This window comes from Bos indicus x Bos taurus, chromosome 1, assembly GCF_003369695.1.
Source record: "Bos indicus x Bos taurus breed Angus x Brahman F1 hybrid chromosome 1, Bos_hybrid_MaternalHap_v2.0, whole genome shotgun sequence".
Classification (NCBI taxonomy): Eukaryota; Metazoa; Chordata; class Mammalia; order Artiodactyla; family Bovidae; genus Bos; species Bos indicus x Bos taurus.
Window position 1 is genome coordinate 80,719,660 of NC_040076.1, and position 25,064 is coordinate 80,744,723.

Below are 25,064 nucleotides of genomic sequence, written 5' to 3' on the forward strand. Positions count from 1 at the left end.
ACAGTAATCCAATCCGCTCATCTTTCAAGTGAAGAAGAACTTCACAAAATCTTCCTCGTGGTTTTTTTTCATATACCTTTAGCTTGTCCATGTTTAATATTTTATTGCAAATCAGTGAAGAAGCAGGGTTGTTTTTCTCTCACTGGTGTAACCTTAGCCTTCTCTCAATAAAATGCTTGCAGGCTTTGTGTGCTCACTCTTTAAAAGCTGGAAAGGGAAATTCTTGAGAAAACAAGTAGCCAACATGTAACCCTAAGAGAATCTGGGGCTGACATTTGCAGAAGCTCTTGCTCCCTATTTGACTTCCCAAACTCTGTAAGAGGAGAAACAGTATGTAAACCAACCCCCAGGCTTTACTTCCTTAAGATGATTAGAGTCGGACTCCTTTGGCAAAGAGAGTACTGCAGTCTTTGCCTCTTTTGAAGGACCTGGAATATCTTACCAATATCAAATGTCTGCTGCTCTGCATTTATAAGGGTGGTGACAATGACCCCCACTGAGCTGTCCCTGGGTGGTAGGGCATTCACTCTGATGAGTTCACACACTCCCATTGGCGCCAACAGAGCCCACTCATAGATGGAGGGGTAGCGAGGGCAGAGTCTCCTGGCCTATTTAGAGAGGGACATGGGCCTCGTTGCCTCTACATTCCCATCCACCACAGACTCCCCAGCTCCCTGCCAGTGAAGAGCTAAGGTCCTTGACCTTCTCACTCCCTCCATCTGATAACATCCATTGGCAGATTTTTCAACCCAGGCATTCAGGACACTACTTCCTCTGACTTCTCTGGCCTCTTCATCCCTGCTCTTTATTTTTGGATTTGCAGACATGTCAGGATGGCCAGGTATCAATGACAGGAAGTTTGGAACTGAAAAATCATTCCTGGGGTATGTGTAATTCTGAACACTGAAAAGGCTCTGCTTTCACTGAGCCTTAACAGGATGGGTGAACAGCTAATCCCTTGAGTCAATGAAATCTATTTCTGATGCGAGGGGAACCCAGGGGCCAAGGACGGGCCACAGCCATCACACTAACTCGCGCACCATTTTTCACCTCACATTCTGTACTTACTAGACTTCACCAGCTAAGTTTCCACAATGGCAAACCCATTAGGGAATTTATCAGAAAGTCATCATTTCCCTGCAAACTTTTCAGTTCCTTCAGCCACAGGTTCTTATCTGTCACCTATGAGAGTCAAGAAGTTACAGGAACAATGGGACTACCTGAGTGGTGTCTTGGACAAAGGGTCTACACTCTTTGTCCTTCCCCAATCAGCCATAATTCTTCAGAACAATCCAAATACCAAATAATCTGTCTTACTGTCTCCTTTCTGTTTTTTTATCTCCGTAAGTTGCCAAAGTGACTTAGCCATTAGCCACATGTGGCTATTGTATACTTGACATGGGGCTACTCTAAGTTGAGAGATGTAAAATGCACACCAAATTTCCAAAATGTAGTATGAAAGAATTTTCAATATCTCAATTTTTATATTAATATTGTAGCAATAATATTCATTGAAATATATTATTAAAATTAACTCCATTTGTTCCTTTTCACTTTTTTAATGTGGTTACAAAAATTCTTTTATTTCTATTGGACAGGACTGGCCTAGACACCCAAATAGCTCAGAGTCCAAATGATTACCACTTATATGTGGAAGGGGCACAAAATTCTTTCGTCCAACTCTGCACTTGGGAGTTTTAGTTCAGGAAAGAGTAGACATATGTCCATACTGCTTTTTATCTCCTTTTTACCCCACACCTCATAGAAAGGACCCCAGAGAATGAGGCCATCAGAAGTGAGTGTGCAGCATGTCCATGAATGTGCAATTCCCACCTCCACCCCCACCTTCCAAATAGAAGACTTATTTTGCTGCAGTTATTACAGGAAAGGTTTGGAACCACTATAACACTGGTTTCTAAAATTTAAATGGACTCACCTCTGAATGTAAGTATAGCCAGCTTAACACCTGGCACAGAGAAGCCCAGCAGAGAGTGGAGATGAATCTTGCCTCTCTTCTTAATCCCCAGGTAGAGAAACACGGTTAGAGTCTTCACAGCATTGCCTTTCCAAACCTAAACAACAGTGGACCTGCTCAACTCCCTCTTACCACGTTGTATATTTATCACGGGGTTACACTGTCAAATTCAGAACCACATGCTTAACTAGTAATATTGTAAAGCCTGGTCTTTGTAAAAAGAACCTTTGCAAAACCTAGTTATTAAAAAAACAAACAAACAAGGATAATGGGAATGACACAGAGGGCAGGGACCTATGCACATATCCTAGGGAATTAAAAAGCCAGGAGCCAGTCACTACAGCATTGGGGGTGGGGGAGAGTGAAGTACAAATCATGCCAGGCAACATGTGATTACTTTTTTCTTTTCTTTCTTTTTCTTCTGGGTTTTTTTTTTCCCGCTTACAGAAGAAAATCAGTGCTTCAAAGGAACACAAGTAGACGGAATGTTTCTTGAATTCTAGAGAAGCATTTGACAGATGTCACATGAATCTTATTCAGCAACCTCACAAAACTTGCTTAGGAGGGAGGTGGGCGCACTCTGAAGGCAGGAAACGCTCCTGCCTGGAGAAGCTGTGCAGGCTGGATCCACCGAGGGGACAGAGACCAGACCCCCACCACCCTCCTCTAATGTTGCCCCTCTCCTCCCATTGTCCACAGGGGTGCTTCAATTTCAACTCCTGATGTATCTTAAATAAATAATGAATCAGTAACTGGAGTTTAAATGTTAAATTCCCAAGACATTGTTTCAGCAAAGAGTGTTAGCCGACCATAAAATAAACCCATATCCTTGACTTGCCCTGTCTGCCTTTCAACAGGGGGCTGCTCACTGGGTTTATTCTTCTGCCAAGTAAAAATATTACGAAAGCTCCCCTTTGGCCCCTATCTTACTTCTGGATTTTCTGTCCCCACACTTAGCCCGTATTCTTTATTCACCACTCAAAGCACATGCTCAAAAAAAAAAGAAAGAAAGAAAGTTGCTTCATTGAACTATACCTCCTGATGTTTACCATTTTTTTCCAGAAATTTTGTAGAATTTCCAATATCAAGAAATGAAACTGATATAGCTAAAAACTCACTGTATGGAATTTGAATTTTCTTTTAGTTACACATTCCAGTAAATGAGTTTCTGTATCTCTTCCCTGCACAAATCTGAATCAGCTTCCTTGTTCTGTCACCACCCCACCCCCACCCCCAGCTCAATTAGCCTGTTTATTTCTAAAACCCACCACCTGCAGCTGACGTGCTGGCAGGAGGCCTGAGCCGTGAAGGGGCTTTTACACATTCTTCTGCTGGAAAAGGAGACCACTAACAAGAGCCGAGGACCCACTCTGAGGAGGAAAGATGAGTTCAGTTTTAGGTCTGAAGTTCAGGATTGGTTCTCCAGCGATACATTGTAGAGACAGCAGCAGCTACGTGCTAGTAACAACTGAGACACCTGGATATAGCCTATGGCAGGGAACATAGGCTGCAGAATGGAGTCAAGGCTGAGAGGTTCTGCTCTGAGCATGGAGAGCCCGGAAGCATGCTGACATGAGAGCCATCCTAACTGAGGAGCAGGTGGCCAAAGTAGAGCAAAGGAATGTGCTAATAGGAGGATAGCACAGTATCCATAGAACGTGGTAATGAGACTCTTGCTGACCTTGGGGAGAGTCGATTCCATGGAGTGATCAAGAGGCAAAAGCCAGAAGTTTAAATATATTTTTAATTATCTGCTAAGCCTGTTATCCAGTGCTACCAATTCTGTCTACTGATATGGATGACTAAGAGTTAATATATAACAGCCTCTACCCACATCAGTTTTCTGGTTTCGACCATGCACTATAGTTACATAAGATGTTATCACTGGGGGGAGCTGGGTGAAAGGGCCACAGGCACTCTCTGTACTATTTTTGCAACTACTTATGACTCTTAAAATATTCCAGAATACAAAGTATTTCTTTAAAGAGTGAATAGGGTGAGGCATTTCCAAACACATTCAGCCCCATGTGGGCTTCTGCTTTCTCACTGCTCACACACTCAGACACACCCCCTCTCCCCAAAGGGCAAGCCTCTCCCCCGAAGGGCAGCACCGTCCCCTTAACTCACCCTGAGCTAGAAAGGGTAGCAGTGAACATTAGGAGTCGTCGTCTGGCATCAGCTCTAACAGCATGAGGGCCCTCGCCCCTAACCTTGGACCTGGTGTCCAGCCTCTGCAGGGGGCCTCCCTGGTCTCCCCCTGACATCTGGGAAGTTCAGTGAAAGCGTGTGTCCCTTCCCTTCCTTCCACATTGCACAGGGTCAGGACCACTAACCAGGAATCTGCTTTCTGTCCCTTTCCCTTTCAGGATGCTTCCATTGCACACAGGTTCCACGTGATGAGAGAGAAACACCCTGAAAAGTTCAACAGCAGGTAAGAGGGCCCTGCGGAGGTAGCCGGTAGCGCGGACTCCACTGCCTGCCTGCCTGCCCCGCCTGCCTGCCCCACCCACGCGGCCGCGGGTCCCAGGCCTCCACCTGCGCTCTCCAAAATGTTCTCAGCTCTGCGGCCCAGGGCTTTCCTGCCACGTTGCCGGAAGGAGGGCTTCCATTTCCAAGAAGAAAATAATGTCAAAAACCCGCCACGGTCTGGCAGCCCGTCCCCTGCCAGAGGGTGATGGTGCAATGGGAGGGCCTGGGCCAGGAGGGAGAGTGTGGTGTGCCCGCCTTGGGGAGTAGGGGTCTGAGCTTGGCTAATTTGGATTCCCCCTCCTGGGGTATGGTCGCTTTCTCAAAACCTACAGCGCCCCCATCCTGAGCCCCTCGATTCCCCGGGGGAGGGGCAGGCAGAGGGCAGAGGCCTTGGCTTCCCTTCCTCACAAAAGGGAGCTGGTGGCAGCCCTGGCCATGGCTGAGGGGCCGAGATGGCGGCGCTTCCCCCTCCCCTGCCGGCAGAGGGCAGCAGAGAGCGGCCCTGCTGAGGCGGGGAGCCCACCACAGCCCAGCCTCAGCCCGCGCACCTTGTGCAGGCCGGAAGCTTGGTCCAAAAATGGAATAGAAAAAAGGAAACCAGATCATTTGCAGAGTCATACCATTCTGCAGGCGGGTCCATAGAACTACCCCTGGGATGGTTCAATTACCGTTCTCCCTTCTTTTTCTCTTCTTGGTGGTTAATTTGCATCCTTTCTCTTTTCTTATGGTTGGACCTTATCAGGGTGACCACTGGATCCCACCCCACCCTCAAGCAGGTGGGGAGGAGAGTGGGTATTGATTTGGGCTCAGACTGAGTCTAAGGAACTTTATTTAGCCCACCAAGCAGAAGTCCAGTGTTACTCACACACCTTCATGTAAAGCCATGCACTTCCTCAGAGCTCCATCATTTTCATTCCTCTTCTTTCCCCTCACCCCATGCCTGGGAGTTTAACCAAGATTACGGAAATCTTTTTAGGGATCAGAAACTGAACATAATGAAGCCACTTCGACTTCAGGAAGAGTGATCTGTGGGATCTAATAGTAGCTGAGCTAACCTTATTAGAAAGTATTTTCTCTCTCAAACACACCAAGTCAACTCACAAAATACTATTAATATGTATATTTTCAACTCCTATTCCTACAATAGTCACAAACTTACAAATCAACTGATGCTTTTCTTGTGATCTTTTTCCCTCTAATATACACACACACACACACAAATCACTTTTTAAAAAATATTTCTCTTCCATCCATTCCAGACTTTTAAGGTCCCCTTTTTACACAGATACCATTATGCATACTCATGCACACATGTTTCTTAAGATGCCAAATGTTTGTGAAATCCATGGGGGTTCTGTTCATTCATTCATTTGTTCAGTGAATATATATTTTGAACACATCACCAGGCACTATTGTATAGGCCTTTTGGATAGACATGTGTAGGAGGCTCACAGTCCAGGGATGGAGGAGGACTCGAAAGCAGATGTGCATAGTGATTTGTGTTAGGTGATATGAATCCACAAAGCAGGGGCATGGAATTTGATGTGGAGGGTCTTCCAACTAGAGAGATGCCTGGGCCAAGACACAAAACAAGTTAAGTATTGTTTTTCAGGTTGACAGGAAAAAGAAGGGCAACCCAGGGAGAAGGAACCAAACGTACAAAAAGATCCATATGAGCAGTGAAAAACAGCCTGCCTGGGGAAAAGCAAGCTCTTCGGTGTGGTCTGTTGGGTGGTCTCCTTTCATGGAAAGAAGCAAAGCCTCTGTAGACAGCAAGGAACCAGAAGGCGGGAAGAATTTCTCCATACTCCAAAAATCGATAGACAGGTGAACATATGACATAAAAAGAGCAATCATCAGTATCCACATGATCAGGTATAGTCAGGAAAAAGTTGTAGCTGTGCATTTCAGTGCAGAGTATGAACAATCTCACTGATCTGAATGAACGTTTTTCCTCCCCACTTCCCGTTTCTATCAGCAAGACTCTCCTTTGCAGTAAACTGTGCACCTCACCCTTCACCTGGTTGAGGTCAAGGGTAGTGCGATCATCTAGGAAGACAATCACGAAGATTTGCGTATAAATCCATGTGCCTTCTAATAAGTGCAAACATAGTGGCTCCAAGGCAGACCCTGTTTCACAAGGTCTCAGAACACTTCCTGTTAAAAACTTGAGTCCATGCTGCTTCTACCCTGCCTGCTTACTCCTATTGAAAATGCCCAGGAATGCCCAATTTGTCCACGGAGAGGCAGACGAGCAGCCATTTTTCCCAGGCTTCCTTATTTAGCTTTGGAGATGGTTTTAAATAGGCAGGTGGCTGTTGCCATGGTTACCCCATTACACCAGCGGCTAAATTTAGGGAGGGCCACAAGGGATAGGAAGAAAGCTTGATACCCGGGATTTAGAAATGTAAACGATATTATCAAACACAGCTTCGTTTTACTCAGCTGAACTTAGGTTTTCCAAAGAGTAGTCACTGCTTGGCTGGATGCCTTTACTGTTAATACCTAGGACTAGGCCCTCAGGGATAACCCTGAGGTTAAATCTAGGGAGTTGTAACTGTTTTGTTCTGTTTTGAACAAGGGAATGTGACTTGTCAGGGCTAGAATTTATCAGGAAAACTGAATCTTTTGCATTGCTCTTCAGTTTTCTGGGCTATTTTAACAAGAATTACTAACCTAGGTACAAGGGCTGCAGGAGTTCTGCGGGCACCTTGAAACTGTATGTAAGATATTGAATATATTTTTCTGGAGAGAATGTCCATTAACTATCAGAAGGTTCTTGAAGAGACCCATTACCCTCCAATGGTTAAAGTCACAGTTCTGAGCCCTCTTTGAGTCCTGCTGCTGCTAAGTCATTTCAGTCGTGTTCGACTCTGTGCGACCCCATAGATGGCAGCCCACCAGGCTCCCCTGTCCCTGGGATTCTCCAGGCAAGAACACTGGAGTGGGTTGCCATTTCCATCTCCAATGCGTGAAAGTGAAAAGTGAAAGTGAAGTTGCTCAGTCGTGTCTGACTCTTAGCGACCCCATGGACTGGAGCCTACCAGGCTCCTCCGTCCATGGGATTTTCCAGGCAAGAGTACTGGAGTGGGGTGCCATTGCCTTCTCCCTTTGAGTCTTAAGAGGTATCAAATTATGACTCAACTATTGGGATTTCAGGAAATTCTTTCCCCAGTGGCCTCTGGACACAGGTTGTTGCCAGGGAAGGTGGTTGGTTACACAAAACTAAGTTATGTTCCCTGTGGAATCGCTTTGTTAATGAAGCAAGAACCAGACCCAAGGATGCTGGGTGATGAGCCAGATGTGATGGACAAGGATTGCTGCTGCTGCTGCTAAGTTGCTTCAGTCATGTCCGACTCTGTGCCACCCCAGAGACAGCAGCCCACCAGGCATCCCTGTCCCTGGGATTTTCCAGGCAAGAACACTGGAGTGGGTTGCCACATCCTTCTCCAATGCATGAAAGTGAAAAGTGAAAGTGAAGTCGCTCAGTTGTGTCCGACTCTTATCGACCCCATGGACTGCAGCCTACCAGGCTCCTCCGTCCATGGGATTTGCCAGGCAAGAGTACTGGAGTGGGGTGCCATTGCCTTCTCCAAGGACAAGGATTAGAAGGCCTTTGATGGCAAAGATGGGGCTATTTGGAGCTCCTACTTCCTAGGGCTTCCCAGGTGGCGCTAGTGGTAAAGAACCTGCCTGCTGGAGTAGGAGATGTAAGAGACGCGGGTTTGATCCCTGGGTCAGAAAGATCCTCTGGAGAAGGGCATGGCAACCTACTCTAGTATTCTTGCCTGAAGAATACCATGGACAGAGGAGCCTGGCGGTCTCTAGTGCATAGGGCTGCAAAGAGTCAGACACTACTGAAACAACTTAGCATGCACGTGTGCTACTTCCTAATCATTAACAGGCTAATTATTAATCGCTGACTTAGGAATATTATGAAATTTATCATCTCATTGTTGGCATGAACAACAAAAGAGAGATTTAATTCTCTTGGGATTATGTGTGTTAGAAGGTGTTCTAGGATAAAAGGGTAAATAAGACTTGGTTCCTGCCTTCAAGGAATTCATAGTCTAGCAAAGAAGGAAATACAGGCCTCAAATTTTTTTTTACAAAATGATTTTCACATACAGGGAGGCTATATGTTATAGGTCATAGAGCATATAGGAAGTTGTATTGAATAACACACTTGTTAATGGTTGTATCCCAGCATCACTTATAAATGAATTGTGTAGAGTACAGAAATGATGTTAAAAGGGAACCAAACTAAGAACTGTTATATTTCGAGCTCCTGCTACATGCCAGGTGGTAAAATAGACACTTTAAATTCATTAGAATATTTGAATCCCAAAACTGCCCTACAAGGTAAATACTAACATTTCCATTTTGCAGATAATGGAACTGAAGCTAGGAGAAGCTAAGTCGCCTGGCCAATATCATACATCTTGTTTAAGCAGTGGGGATGATAAGGTTTGAGCTAGCTTCTAACTCCAGAGTTTAATCTCTTGTTTCCTGCACCTGTTACCTTCCATGGATTGCATCTAGCAAATACCAGTTGTATGTCAAACATTCTGATGGGTACTTTATACATGATCCCACCCAGTGCTTACAGTGACATGCAAGGGCAAGTGCTGCTGCTCCATTTTAGAGATGAAGAAATTGAGGCTAAGAAGGTAGAGCTATTATCAGCTTGATCCACCTTTATGAACCATCTCTATGGGGGAAAGGCCCACAGAGTTCCGAAGGAGGACTGCAGTTATCCCACCACGCTTACGTTGTGTGGTAGGACTCTTCTCCTGCTCTCAGTGTCCACAGCAAGGAGTAGGACTGACTACATGATTGCGTGGCCCAATGCAAAGTGGAAGTGTGGGTCCCTTGTTCAAAAATCATTAAGAATTTCAAGTCAGTGACAGCAGAGTTAAACCAAGCACAAGGCCCTTCTCAGTGTGAGGCCCCAAGTGACTATACAGAACTCATATTCACGAGCTGGCCCTGGCAAGAAGTTGTGTTAGTCGCTCAGTCGTGTCCAACTCTTTGCAACCCCATGAACTGTAGCCTACAAGGCTCCTCTATCAACAACAAGGAGAGAGTAGATTAAAATACAAAGACACATTTGCCAGGGCTCACAGAATGGGGGTTAGCAATAAAGGTAAAAGAATGGAGAAAACAGGGTTCCAATTAGGGGAGGAGGAGGAAGGATTATCAGTCCCTCAAACAGGCAGTAGTTAGTACTAGCAAATGAGCCAAAGATGCTAGCCGTATCTTCCACGTGTTCAAGAACGAGTAGACCGTGAAGTTTCTGGATTAATTCTCTGTGAAGCGTTTTGTTTGTATGGAACAGATGGGGGGTTCCTAATTGGAATAAGTACCTGATTCCAATGTCACCGTCAGTGAGTATCCAGAAAGAGAAGTCTAGCTGTGGCGTTCTTTAACTGTTGGTCAGAAACTCAGAGCACTTGAAGAATGTGTTATTCCAAGCCTGCTGAGTGCCATCCACTTGAATATGTCCCTCAGCGGTTTAAGCTAAAGCAAGATATTTCCTGTTAGGTCCTTGAAAGAGACCGAAAACAATGCTTCATTCCTACCAGAAGCTGACCATCTTTCTCAAAAGCCCTTGGGTCATGAACAGGCTCAGGAATGTTCACTTTCTTGGAACCAGGAGTAGCTCATGAGGGGTTCCCCAGAAGTTCTAACGAAGCCTGAGTCCTTAAGAGGTTGGAAATAACATCTCACAAATAACTAAGCCCTTAATAGTTATTTATAGAATGAGGCAGCAGGGTATAGCCCAAGTTGGCATCAGAACTTGGCTCTGCCACTTACTAGCTATGTGACCTTGGGCAAGTTACTTAATCTCTTTAATCCTTTGCTTCCTACGGAATCTTACAAGGTTGCTAAAAGTGTTTAATGAGTTAATGCATAAGTGCCTGACACATAGTAGGTCCTTAGTAAATATTTATTGTTGAATATTATTGAATGACAAGCATGAGGAAAGCATTTCCTTAAATTTGACAATAAAGCATTGACAATAAAAGGCTTTTCTGATGGAGTGGCAAGTGGGATGCAATTATAGAGTCTGCCTCATTGATATGGCCCTTGAACTGAAAAGTTGGAGGACACCTAAAAGTTGGAGGAGACTCCAGCTGTGATATATTGAATCTGTCCAAATCTTCTCTTGGGGGATAGGAAAAAAAAGCAAAAGTGTTACTCGCTCAGTTGTATCTGATTCTTTGCAACCACATGGACTATAGTCTGCCAGGCTCCTCTGCCTGTGGAATTCTCCAGGCAAGAACACTGGAGTAGGTATCCATTCCTTTCTCTAGGGGATCTTCCTGACCCAGGGATTGGACCCAGGGATCAAACCCGGGTCTCCTGCATTACAGATGGATTCTTTACCATCTGAGCTACCAGGGAAGCCCCAGAGGATGGAAGGATGGCACCAATTAACCAGGATTGGATTCTACAGATTGGAGCTATAGAAAAAAGTCCCTTTATTGGCTCCATGGGTGTGTAAGAGGCAGGGTCTGAAGACTGTAGATTGTAAGTCCAGATGCCAAGTTCAGGCTACCAGCAAGATCAAGATAGGGATCACCAACCGCTGAGGACATGGTAACAGAAGGAACTAGAAGAGAGTGAAAAGGGCAGGGGTTACAGGACAGGTGCCATGGTCTCCATGGGAACTTTGGGCTTACCAGCTGGGGCCACGGAGCTCAAGCTGCAGGGTAGGTGGGTGACCCAGGGCGGACAGACACTGGAGGTGTGACTCCCCTTCCTTCGTTGATGCTCGCTCTTACCTCTCCCACTGAGCATCTCTTCTCCCACTTTAGATGAGCACAGAGATGTTCAGTGGGAGGCAGAATAGAAGCCAGCAAAGCTCAAGTCATGCAATTCTGGAAGGAAAGAGGCCTCCTCTCTTGAATACTTATAGCATTGTCTGCAGTCACAAACATAAGCTGTATCTCCATTTACTTAAGATATTCGTTTTCATCTAGAAATGAAACTGGGCTAAGCTATTCTTTCCAGGAGCCCTGTGAGGGAGCCCAGTGTTACAGCCCAGATGTTTGACTTTTCCAAAGCATCAGTGTACAACAGCAGCAGATGCATCAGGAATAAAATGTTTATATTCTGTGCCTGAATTGGGTTTATCTAATGCTCAGGAGCCCAAGATAACCTGCCCTAGGTATTCAGAGGCCACACTGTCTGCACCTGTTTCCCTCAATATATCAAATGATTTTTTTTCAAACATATAGGATTCAGAAAAGTCCCAAATGAAGCCGATTATGGCATTTTCTGTTTTTATTCTTACTCCTGTAGGTATTTATAAAGGAAATGCAAACCTTATGCTTTGTGTTCAAGTACTTTCAAGTCTTCAAGTCAAGTCTGACAGACCCACTTATTTAATTAGTTGAATGTTTCTATACTAGCCCACAAAAATGTTTTATCCCCCACCCTCCTCACCCCACCTCAACAGAGACACAGTGAGTGAAATGAATGAAATATGGGTTCGTGTTTTTTCCACCAGGCCTTCATCATTACGCAACTGCTCAAGACCAGGGTTTTTTTGGCTGCCTTGTTTGTTTACAGTCAGCCCTTGATTATTTGCAGAAATGAGGGAACAGCAACACAGATCATTTAAAGCTGTGGATGGTCAGAGATTTTAGGAGGCTGCGATTAATCTTTGTGTGCAGGTCTCTGCTGTAAAGATTCCAAATATTTTAAATGATATGATGAAACTACGTGGACTCTTTTAACATTTCCATTCTCCTCCTGGCTCCCCAGTCCATGTTGCAACGGACAGCACAACTTCTCAGACTGGTACACACAAGCAGCCTATGATATCTCAAGACTCCTTACAAAGTTGCTTGTTCATCAGAACATTTCCTTGCTGTAGCTTAACAGGCCTTTCCCTCTAGCCCCTTCCAGACTAAAACAAACAAACAAAAAAAGGTATGATTCATGTCAACAAAGACTAGAATCAGTTTGTGATAATACCAGAAAGGAACTTGAAAGCCAGCTATGTTTTCAAGTCTGTAGGCCAGATAATCCAAAAGTTATCGGTACTTATTTGTTGACTCCTCTCTAGAAATATTTCCATCAAAGAGCACAGCATACAGTATATAATGAAGTTCAGAAGGGTTATGGTCAGCATGATAACTTCATGGAAGAAAATCAAAGTACAAAAGTTCAGAGTAAGATAGAAACTGGCCAGGTCCTCAAATGGGTGTTGATAGTCTGGATTCTTTCCAGAAGGGAGAGGTCAGAAAAATACTGGAATCTGAAACCATGTCTTATAAGGAAGGGCTGAATAGGGGATTATTTCACCAAAAGAAGAGAAGACTGAGGGAAAAGTGATTATTGGCCTCAAATATTTTAAAAGTGCTTCTCATACAGGAGGAATTAGGTTATTTTGAATGATAAATCAATGGGGAAAGTGACTAGGTAAACCGATTTGAGCCCCATATAAGGACATCAATTCCATCAACTAGGGGCACCCACAAGTGCAGGCAAAAATTCTTCAAATTCTCCAGGCAAGAATATTGGGGTGGGTAGCCACTTCCTTCTCCAGATGATCTTCCTGACCCAGGGATAGAACCCAGATCTCCTGCATTGCAGGCAGATTCTTTACCGTCTGAGCCAACTGGGCTTCCCTGGTAGCAATGGCCAGTCAAGTCTTTCTCACAGCGAATCCCTCTGACAATCTCTCTTCTGCCTCCCTCTTCCACTTAAAAGGGTTCTTGTGATTTCTTTGGATTGACTCCGATAACCCAGGATAATCTTCCCCTTCAAGGTCAGCTGACTGACTGCCAGTTTAAATTCCAGCTGCAACCTCAATTGCCTTGTGCCATGTAACCTAACATATTCATATTCACAGGGTCCAGGGATTAGAACAAGGATATCTTCAGGACATTATTCCACCCACCACAAGTGCCTTACCTCATAGCATTATTTTGAAGGCCCAGTGAAACAGTGCATTTAAAATGCTTACTACAGAGGTGTGGCACATCAATGCCAGCTATTCTTTTTAACATTCTTATTATTACAAAGAGCCCACATCAGGTAATAGTCACATTAAATGACTCAGTAAAGCCCTTAAAACTCTGAGATTTGGAGATTCTCTAAGAGGAATGGTAAATATCTATTGGTCATAGGGTATGAGTCATCAAAACCATACAGCATCTTTTTCTTCATTTATCTTAACAAAATATTTTCAATAAAATAACAATGCATGTCATTATATAATTTAATAATATATCATATAGTATGATATCATAGTTTATTTCAAAGTCATAAATAATTTGTAAAGTTCAGAAAAGTTAGAGTATGAAAAAACCAATCACTCATATTCCCATCACTCAAAAACATAATATTGCTATTTTGGTGCATTCCAGCAGGTTTACTTTGTATTTTAAAATAATTATGTATATATGTATACATATATGTATTTTAAAATAATTATAATATGTCCTTATAAAGTTGTATGTACTGTGTTTTAAACAACTTTTCCTTATACAAGTAAAGGCTTATTGTAGAAAAATAAATCATATTGTCCCCTTCCCCCAAAAAACATTATTAGCATTTTAATGTATTTTCCTTCAACACTTTGCCACACAGTTTAATTAAGCTCACTGGTATTCACTGGGTTAAAACATTATTAACCCAGTAGCACTTATAGGTTATGAAAGAAAAATGATATAAAAGAACTGATTGGAGTAAGTTTATCTGCAGTGGGAGTTTTATTAGTCTCTTCCAATTAAAAAAATTCCAATGATTTTGTTCAGTTAATATGAAAGTTTTAAAGATGTTATTATTCAAGTGCCTTTGCAAATGAAATAACTACTTGATATGTTATGCAGTTCTACTTCGTGGAGATCAAATAAAAAGGATATAATTCTCTTAACACAGTTCCCAGTATTGTACATAGTGTTGCTCTGTCTGAAAGAGACTAGTTCGTGTTTTATGTGGCCATCAGATGTAGCAAGAATTGCCATCTGAACTCTGCAGTGGTTGTTTTTTAAGTATGTGTGACTGTCAGGGTATATTGAAGTGCTTACGAAAGTAGTAAGCCCAATATAATCAGCATTGCTCCAATTCATACTAACAATAGGAGCCATCATTTGTTGAATGCTTTCAAGAATTTCATGTTAAAAAAAAAAGAATTTCATGTATATTAGTTTTAACTGGCACAGCTATCCAAGTAGCCATAAGTATTATGCTCCATTTTATAGATGAGAACATTGAGGCTCACAGAGATTATGCAGTTTAGGAGCATACAACTAGTTAGGGGAGTGGCTATTCAAATTTAGTCTGTCTGACTCCACAGCTTCCACTCAGCCCACTATACTTCCTGCCTCCCTGAATGCCCAGTTTGGTGCCCCAAGACAAAGAAGCACTTAGGAAAGAGACAAAAGAAGAGTCACAGAGACAGTTAAAAGAACCTATGAGAAAACTTTTTTAAAAAATCATTTTTCCTGGAGAGGAAAATTAGAATGTGTTGGGAGTAGAGTGAGAAGGATTTCCAACAGGAAATAGTGACCACACCTCTTAACTCTTCATCCCAGCTCTGGAAAGAATGCAAGGGGGAAGCATGTGCTTCTAAAGTGAAGAATTGCCTTTGGAACGGGAGGAAGAATCTCCTGACTTGGAGACATATTAAAGGCTAAAGTGAGTTATCAAGGGAAGTATTGTGGAATGTCTTGCAGAAGTTTCTAAAAACAGAAGACAGCCTCATTCATCTGGCCTGACAAGCGCAGCATCTTCTCTGAGCCCAGGAGTGAGTCATTGTGCTACCAAATGGGACCCTCTGCTTCCCACTTCGCCATGACGGGTGGTCCCCAAGACACCTCTCACCCGCTTTATTCCTCAGTTCCCACTTGGACCCCACGATGGCTCTTCCTCAGCATGTCCTCAGTAACCTGCTGGCCCATCCTGATGCTCTTCCCTCTCAGGCCCACCCTATCTGGAGCTGCTCATGGTTTTTGTCCTGTTTCTGCCCCATGAGAACCTGCTGCCACAACCAGCATCCCATTTTATAGAATTTCAATGCATCTGCTTTACCTTCAGGGCCCTTTATACAGTTCTCCTTCCCAAACACCGATCTAGTCTTACTGCTTGGTTGCTGTTACTCTCACCTTGCCCACACGTGCCCTTAACTCCTTAGTCCAGGATAACATCTCTTCTGGAAGCTAATCGTCACTTATTGTTTCAAAATGCACTCTAAAATACAATAGTCCTGCCCTGTCCACCCCAAGTCCTGGCCTGTGCCTTTTCTTAGACTCCATCTATAAGCTTTTGTTTTAACAGTCATTAATTTATTTATGGCTGCACTGGGCCTCTGTTGCTGTGAAAGGACTTTGCCTGGTTGCTTGCGGTGCACAGGCTTTTCATTGAAGTGGCTTTTCTTGTTTTGGAGCATGGGCTCTAGAGCTCAGGCTCAGTAGTTGTGGCACAGGGGACTTAGTTGTTCAGTGGCGTGTGGGATCTTCCCGGACCAGGGATAAAACCTGTGTCCCCTGTATTGGCAGGTGGATTCTTATCCACTGAGCCACCAGGGAAGTCCTCTACAAGGTTTTTGACACATATTTTTCCTACTTCGATTTTTTTTCTCTTCATCTTTTGTAAGTCTTCATTTTGGCACAAACGCTCTCTGCCTTGTTCACAAGCTTCCTCACTCAGAGCAGGGTCTGAACTCTTTGGGAATCCACTGACTTAAACACCAGAAAGGTGGTGCTGAGCATGTGCCCTCATTCAGCCAAACGTGTTGAGCATCTGTTCTAGTAGCTTGATGCTGGGGCTGAAAGCAAAGATAGGTTACCACGGCCCCTACCTGCCAGAGTCTGTGGGTCTAGTTGGAAAGATGAGCGTATTCAGAGGCTCTTAGCAACTGTATTCATTTCCTAAGGGTGCTGTGACAAAGTACCACAAACTTGGTAGCCTAAAACAACAGAAATTTCTCTCATAGCTCTGGAGGCTGGAAGTCTGAAATCAAGATGTCGGCAATGTGGGTTCCTTCCCAGGCTCTGAGGGAGAATCTGCTCCAGGCCTCTTCGCTTGCTTCTGGTGGTTGCCAGCAATTCTTGGTATTTCTTGACTTGTAGCTGCCCCACTCCAACCTCTGCCTGTCTTCCCCTGATGTTCTCCCTGTGTGCCTGTGTCTCTCTGTCCACATTTCCCTCTTAAGGACACCAGTCATTGGATTTGGTCCACCCTAATCCAATATGGCTCCTCTTAACTTGATGACATCTATAACGTCAAAGATTGTGTAAGGTCATATGCTGAGGCACTGGGGGCTAGGACTTCAACAAATCTTCTTGGAGAAAACAATTTAACTCCCAATACCAACCCTCCCTCAAACCCTCACAAAGGATGGAAATACAGTATAACATGATTGAGCTTCATTTTAACAAGGGGACATGAATAATGAGTGCAAAGACCTAACTGAGAGAGTGCGTTTAGACTTCAGAATGTTATTACTTCCCTTGTGGCAATAGTGATAAAGAACCTGCCTGTCAATGCAGGAGACGTAAGAGACCTGGGTTCAATCTCTAGATCAGGAAGATCCCCTGGAAGAGGGCATGGCACCCCACTCCAGTATTTCTGTCTGGAGAATCCCCATGGACAGAGGAGCCTGGTGGGCTACAGTCCATGGGGTCACAAAGAGTCAGACACGGCTGAAGTGACTTCATACACACACACACACACAAAGAAGGTTATGTTTGGCTGTGAGCTTGAGAGAGAAATGGGAATTCACAAGAACAGGAGCTGGGTGCCTACAAGGAGGCAGGAAGTAGGCTGGGAAAAGGGCAGGAGTGTAAGAAGACAAGACATGAGAGGAAAGGAGAGTGGCTCTGAGGGCAGGTGGGAGGGCAGGTGGGAGGCAGTTATGGCAGGATCTCAGTGCTCTGCCCAGGAGTTTGTACTTTATCCTATAGGTGAGTGAGTGGATGAGTCAACAAATGCTTTTTGAAAATATCAATGAAGGAATAAATTATTCTTTCCAGTATTTCCAGAGCCAAAATGTCAGGGCTTCTGAAACATTTACATGCTGAGCCTTGCTGAAGGGTTAGCCTAGCACAGGCTATTAGATCAGACAGATACCTGAGGAGAAAGGAGGAGAGGTAACCCCAGGAGGAAACCAAAAGAACAGGATAGAAATAAGGGGAACCAGCTCTGCTCACAGGCTTCCCTGGTGGCTCAGTCATAAAGAATCTGCCTCCTATGCAAGCAGAAGATGCAGGTTCAATCCCTGGGTCAGGAAGCTCTCCTGGAGGAGGAAATGGTAACCCTTTCTATTATCTTGCCAGGAAAAATATCATGGACAGAGGAGCCTGGCGGGCTATGGTCTATGGAGTCACAGATTTGGACATGACTGAATTGACTTAGCAGCAGCAGCAGCAGTAGCAGCTCTGCTTACCTGGGGAGTTAGCACATATCAGGGCAATTCCCCTGGAAAAGGGTTAGGCTACCCACTCCAGTATTCTCAGGCTTCCCTGGTGTCTCAGACAGTAAAGAATCCACCTGCAACATGGGAGACATGGTTCAACCCCTGGATTGAGAAGATCTCCTGGAGGAGGGCATGATAACCACTCCAGTATTCTTTCCTGGAGAATCACCCTGGAGCCTGGCAGGCTACAGTCCATGGGGTCAAAAAGAGTCGGACACGACTGAGTGGCTAAGCACAGTACAGCACACAGGACCAGAAAAACTATGGGAAACAACCAACTTTCTCGTAAACCCTGAACCTTGATGCGTGCTGTTTGGTTGTGGAAGTAGAAATCTGTTTTGGAAAAAAAATTAATTCCGTAAGTCATTCTCTATTTCCTACCATTACAATTTCAGAAGTTGATTTAGGTGGCTTTTAAGCTTAGCATAACATGTTTCATTGTTTGTTTTTAGCTACAGAGAAAAGAATATCTTATTAACATTCTATTGTACTTTACTAATTAGAATGTTAGAGAATTACTGTCCTTTTACATAGGGACATTTCTGTGATACAGAGTAGATCTTTATGTTTAGAACTGATGAGATTAGCATGTTCATTTTGATATATTTTCCTTAAACTCTTCATACTTGCACATGTTTTATTAGAGTTTGAAAAACAAGGTTGAAGAGTAATATATATTCAAGAAAGATTTGAGTGATTAATTTTAATTCTTCATTTAAATCAACATTTATTCAAGAAAATTTTACTGCATTTATTACTTGGCCAAAGGAATTTCTGAAAGCAGCTTTTTGCTATACTAATCAGGAAACTCAATAACTCTCTTTAGTGAAACAAGTGAATTATCTGTCAAGAAACCCTGGGCAAATGGCTTTACAACTCCATATCTCAGGCTGTGTCACCCTTATGTGAAATGTAGATGTTAATCCCTTGTGAATTAGTCACTTCTCTGATTCTTAATTTTCTGGGGTGTAAATGGAAATTACAACGATCTCACAGGATGCTCATGAGATTTGGAATAAATAAATAGATTTAAAATATCTTGGGTGCTGGTATGATGCTTTGGACTACTACAGGAATTTGTAAGGAGAACATTCAGCAGTTTATATGTGAGTACCCTGCAGAATCTCTCAGTTAAGTGCATAGTGTTGTGATCCTTAACTATTACAACATTGTATAGAGACTCTTAGCTTCAGACTGGATTTTAGGTTTTAACCCCCTTCGCAGTATAAGTATCCCTTCTATAAACATCCCTCTGAGAGAGGTCTTCAGAGCTCTACTTTGAAGATTATAGATCTCTACTTTGAAGATTGTAGGACTGTTGTGTGTTTTTTAGCTTTTTTTGGCCTTACTACTTCACATTTTACAAGAAAGCATTTTCCCAATCTTCTAATGCTCTCCAGTGAATGAGGGGCTCTCCTCGTTCCAAGAGTGTACTTATACCCTCCAATTGCCAAAGCATCAGAGACTTACATAATTGCTGAATATTCATGTTTACTGAACCTACACTTAGATTGAAATTCCTCATTGTCTAGTAACAAAATGTTTTCTATTCTTTTGAATGAAGAGTCCCTTTAATCTTGAAAGTGAGCCTTTTTGGAGAGAATTCCAAAATGCCAATCAAGCCAAGTACTCTATCTTGCCTTTGAACTCAAGGAGCTGAAAGTGTGTCTGTAATCTCCAGCTTTGGGTTACCAGAGGGCAAGAGGTGGTAGGAATGTCATGGATAAATGAAAACCCCCAAACTGTTAGTCTTAGTGAAACTTTTATTGAAGCTGTCAACACAGAGTGTTCTAATTAATCAGGTTCTCCCTTTTGTCTTCTGTACCACCTGGTACTGGAACTTGGGCAGAGAGAATGATGGAGGCTGCTTATCATCAGGATTTCTACAGACATGTGCAAGGTTGGGTGAGGATAATAAAGCAGGATGCCCTCAGATTTGAGCTGATGGCCTGGTTCAGGATTTGAACCTATAACCTTGTCTCCCACCCAACTAGAGATGAATGTACTAAAGAAAAATTAAATGACCAACAGTAAGTCAATGGGTTAGAAAAGTAGAAGAGATTTGAGAACTGAATAACTTGTCCCTTAATTATCAAGACTCATTAGTGTAATGTTAATGTTTGTAATAACCATCCATTTGTGCAAAGTGGTAAATAAAGCAAGCTACTTCTGTAGGGTTAAAGGACAAATTCATTACTTGGTATTCCATGATTGTCAAATAAACCTACCAGATTGTACCTGATTTATAAACACAGAGCAACTGAAAATATTTTTTCCCCAGAAAAGGTGGACTTTATTCTTGTTCACATGATCTTTGCAAATTCCAAGAGCTTCAGGTTTTACTCTACTACAGCTGGCCAGCCCTTGAAACCAGACGCACATTAGAACCCATCACCAAAGGTACCAGGGTTCAGATGGGAAGGATCCAATTAGGAAGAAAGTGGGAGATACTCTTGAAGTATTTTCTAGGAAAATTCCCAGGAGAAAACTACAAAGGTCCATATGCTGCTGCTGCTGCTGCTGCTACTAAGTCACTTCAGTCCGACTCTGTGCGACCCCATAGACAGCAGCCCACTAGGCTCCTCCGTCCATGGGATTTTCCAGGCAAGAGTACTGGAGTGGGGCGCCATTGCCTTCTCTGACAAAGGTCCATATGAGGGGTCAGAAATCCAAATGCCAGCAGAGACCAGAAGGTTAATGTGAACAGGTGCAAGGATGTAAGGCTTTAAGGAGTGATGAGGACTCTGGTAAGGTAGAGAGCATATGCCCTGTGTGATAGGAGTAGCCAGTACTCAGCTCTGGCCAATTGTTGCCAAGTTGGAAAGCAACCCAGTATTAAGCAATCCAGTATTAACAGATCTGATTTCTCAAGAGAAGCTGGGCTCCAGGTGTTTATTTTAAAATTCTTCCAATTTTAAAAACCACTGTGCAATCAAATTTCCAAGCCTCGTAATATCTGTGGGCCTCCAAGTTATCACACTGGTGCCCAGAAAATATAAACTGAGGGCTATTATGGGGGCCAACTACTTTTTTTTTATGCTTGACCATGGTCACAAACTATTGGTCTTGCAGATGTAATTTGGTCTCCTCCCAAAGGAGAGAGTGAATGGGCCTCAGAAGACAAGACCTAAGAGGCCAGGGTCTTTGCATTGGTGAGGGGTTCTGAGTGTCCTAAGAGAAATGATCCAGAAAGAAAAGGTACTCAGAAGCTCAAAGAGAACATAAAGCAAAGTCAAGAGTGTGATAACTAAGTAGATATAACATGGGGATAAATAGGAAAGGCCCAGTCCCTTGATGGGGAGAAAAAAAAAAAGTATGGAACTGTACCCAAAGGAGAAAGATTTGCCACTTTTGGAGAAAAGAAAGAACAGCTAACCAGATCATCGTGAGTTTGACAAGAGTCTATGGAGGTCACTACAAGCTTGTCTTCTTCAAGCTATAAAATTAGCATTGGTTAAAGTACATTCTGTGAGATTGTTAAAAGGAGATTCCCAGGAAAACAGGAGCTCAATCGTTGGAAAACTCCAAGTTAAATCTATTTTTTTTCTGTCTGATAATGTAGAGCCTTTAGTATCAGTTCAGTTCAGTCGCTCAGTCACGTCCAACTCTTTGCAACCCCATGAATCACAGCACACCAGGCATCACCAACTCCTGGAGTTCACTCAAACTCATGTCCATCGAGTAGGTGATGCCATCCAGCCATCTTATCCTCTGTCTTCCCCTTCTCCTCCTGCCCCCAATCCCTCCCTGCATCAGGGTCTTTTCCAATGGGTCAACTCTTCACATCAAGTGGCCAAAGTATTGGAGTTTCAGCCTCGGCATCAGTCCTTCCAATGAACACCCAGGACTGGTCTCCTTTAGGATGGACTGGTTGGATCTCCTTGCAGTCCAAGGGACTCGCAAGAGTTTTCTCCAGCACCACAGTTCAAAAGCATCAATTCTTCAGCGCTCAGCTTTCTTCACAGTCCAACTCTCACATCCACACATGACCACTGGAAAAACCATAGCCTTGACTAGACGGACCTTTGTTGGCAAAGTAATGTCTCTGCTTTTGAATATGCTATCTAGGTTGGTCATAACTTTCCTTCCAAGGAGTAAGTATCTTTTAATTTCATGGCTGTCTGCAATCACCATCTGCAGTGATTTTGGAGCCCCCCAAAATATGGTCTGACACTGTTTCCACTGTTTCCCCATCTATTTGCCATGAAGTGATGGGACCAGAAGCCATGATCTTCGTTTTCTGAATGTTGAGCTTTAAGCCAACTTTTTCACTCTCCTCTTTCACTTTCACCAAGAGGCTTTTTAGTTCCTCTTCACTTTCTGCCATAAGGGTGGTATCATTTGCATATCTGAGGTTATTGATATTTCTCCCGGCAATCTTGATTCCAGCTTGTGCTTCATCCAGCCCAGCGTTTCTCATGATGTACTCTGCATAGAAGTTAAATAAGCAGAGTGACAATATACAGCCTTGATGTACTCCTTTTCCTATTTGGAACCAGTCTGTTGTTCCATGTCCAGTTCTAACTGTTGCTTCCTGACCTGCATATACATTTCTCAAGAGGCAGGTCAGGTGGTCTGGTATTCCCATCTCTTTCAGAATTTTCCACAGTTTATTGTGATCCACACAGTCAAAGGCTTTGGCATAGTCAATAAAGCAGAAATAGATGTTTTTCTGGAACTCTCCTGCTTTTTCCATGATCCAGCAGATGTTGGCAATTTGATCTCTGTTCCTCTGCCTTTTTTAAAACCAGCTTGAACATCTGGAAGTTCACAGTTCACATATTGCTTAAGCCTGGCTTGGAGAATTTTGAGCATTACTTTACTAGTGTGTGAGATGAGTGCAATTGTGCGGTAGTTTGAGCATTCTTTGGCATTGCCTTTCTTTGGGATTGGAATGAAAACTGACCTTTTCCAGTCCTCTGGCCACTGCTGAGCTTTCCAAATTTGCTGGCATATTGAGTGCAGCACTTTCACAGCATGATCTTTCAGGATTTGAAAGAGCTCAACTGGAATTCCATCACCTCCACTAGCTTTGTTCATAGTGATGCTTTCTAAGGCCCACTTGACTTCACATTCCAGGATGTCTGGCTCTAGGTCAGTGATCACATCATTGTGATTATCTTGGTCGTGAAGATCTTTTTTGTACAGTTTCTGTGTATTCTTGCCACCTCTTAATATCTTCTGCTTCTGTTAGGTCCATACCATTTCTGTCCTTTATCGAGCCCGTCTTTGCATGAAATGTTCGCTTGGTATTTCTAATTTTCTTGAAGAGATCTCTAGTCTTTCCCATTCTGTTGTTTTCCTCTGTTTCTTTGCATTGATCACTGAGGAAGGCTTTCTTATCTCTCCTTGCTATTCTTTGGAACTCTGCATTCAGATGCTTCTATCTTTCCTTTTCTCCTTTGCTTTTTGCTTTTCTTCTTTTCACAGCTATTTGTAAGGCCTCCCCAGACAGCCATTTTGCTTTTTTGCATTTCTTTTCCATGGGGATGGTCTTGATTCCTGTCTCCTGTACAATGTCACGACCCTCCATCCATAGTTCATCAGGCACTCTATCAATCAGATCTAGTCCCTTAAATCTATTTCTCACTTCCACTGTATAATCATAAGGGATTTGATTTAGGTCATACCTGAATGGTCTAGTGGTTTTCCCTACTTTCTTCAACTTAAGTCTGAATTTGGTAATAAGGAGCTCATGATCTGAGCCACAGTCAGCTCCTGGTCTTGTTTTTGCTGACTGTATAGAGCTTCTCCATCTTTGGCTGCAAAGAATATAATCAATCTGATTTCAGTGTTGACCATCTGGTGATATCCATGTGTAGAGTCTTCTCTTGTGTTGTTGGAAGAGGGTGTTTGCTATGACCAGTGTGTTCTCTTGGCAAAATTCTATTACCCTTTGCCCTGCTTCATTCCGTATTCCAAGGCCAAATTTGCCTGTTACTCCAGGTGTTTCTTGACTTCCTACTTTTGCATTCCAGTCCCCATAATGAAAAGCACATCTTTTGGGGGTGTAATTTTCTAAAAGGTCTTGTAGGTCTTCATAGAACCATTCAACTTCAGCTTCTTCAGTATTACTGGTTGGGGCATAGGCTTGGATTACTGTGATATTGAATGGTTTGCCTTGGAAATGAACAGAGATCATTCTGTCATTTTTGAGATTGCATCCAAGTACTGCATTTCAGACTCTTTTGTTGACCATGTTGGCTACTCCATTCCTTCTAAGGGATTCCTGCCCACAGTAGTAGATATAATGGTCATCTGAGTTAAATTCACTCATTCCAGTCCATTTTAGTTCTCTGATTCCTAGAATGTCGACATTCACTCTTGCCATCTCCTGTTTGACCACTTCCAATTTGCCTTGATTCATGGACCTAACATTCCAGGTTCCTGTGAAATATTGTTCTTTACAGCATTGGACCTTGCTTCTATCACTAGTCACATTCACAACTGGGTATTGTTTTTGCTTTGGCTCCATCCCTTCATTCTTTCTGGAGTTATTTCTCCACTGATCTCCAGTAGCATATTGGGCACCTACTGACCTGGGGAGTTCCTCTTTCAGTATCCTATCATTTTGCCTTTTCATACTGTTCATGGGGTTCTCAAGGCAAGAATAATGAAGTGGTTTGCCATTCCCTTCTCCAGTGGACCACATTCTGTCAGACCTCCCCACCATGACCCGCCCGTCTTGGGTTGCCCCACAGGGCATGGCTTAGTTTCATTGAGTTAGACAAGGCTGTGGTCCGTGTGATCAGATTGACTAGTTTTCTGTGATTATGGTTTCAGTTTGTCTGTCCTCTGATGCCCTCTGGCAACACCTACCGTCTTACTTGGGTTTCTCTTACCTTGGACGTGGGGTATCTCTTCACTGCTGCTCCAGCAAAGCGCAGCCACTGCTCCTTACCTTGGACGAGGGGTATGTCCTCACGGCTGCCCATCCTGACTCTGAACGTGGAGTAGCTCCTCTCGGCCCTTCTGCACCCGCGCAGCCGCTACTCCTTGGACGTGGGGTTGATCCTATCGGCCACCACCCCTGACCTCGGGCGTGGGGTAGCTTCTCTCAGCCGCCGCCTCTGACCTCGGACGTGGGGTAGCTCCTCTTGGCCGCCAGCCCTGACCTTGGGCGAGGGGGTAGCTCCTTTCGGCCATGCTTCTGCACAGTCCGTCGCAGCCAGCACACTTCTACGC

General features: G+C 43.6%; 1 protein-coding gene across 3 annotated transcripts in view; it reads left to right on the forward strand.

Annotated features, from left to right (window-relative positions):
* The window catches only part of DGKG (diacylglycerol kinase gamma), a 226,520-nt gene that overhangs the window by 124,203 nt on the left and 77,253 nt on the right, over positions 1–25,064 (forward strand). For all 3 annotated transcript variants that reach the window (XM_027538801.1, XM_027538802.1, XM_027538806.1), the window contains one exon: positions 4,342–4,406. In XM_027538801.1, coding sequence (XP_027394602.1) covers positions 4,342–4,406 — 65 coding nt within the window. The remainder of the gene's footprint in view (positions 1–4,341; positions 4,407–25,064) is intronic.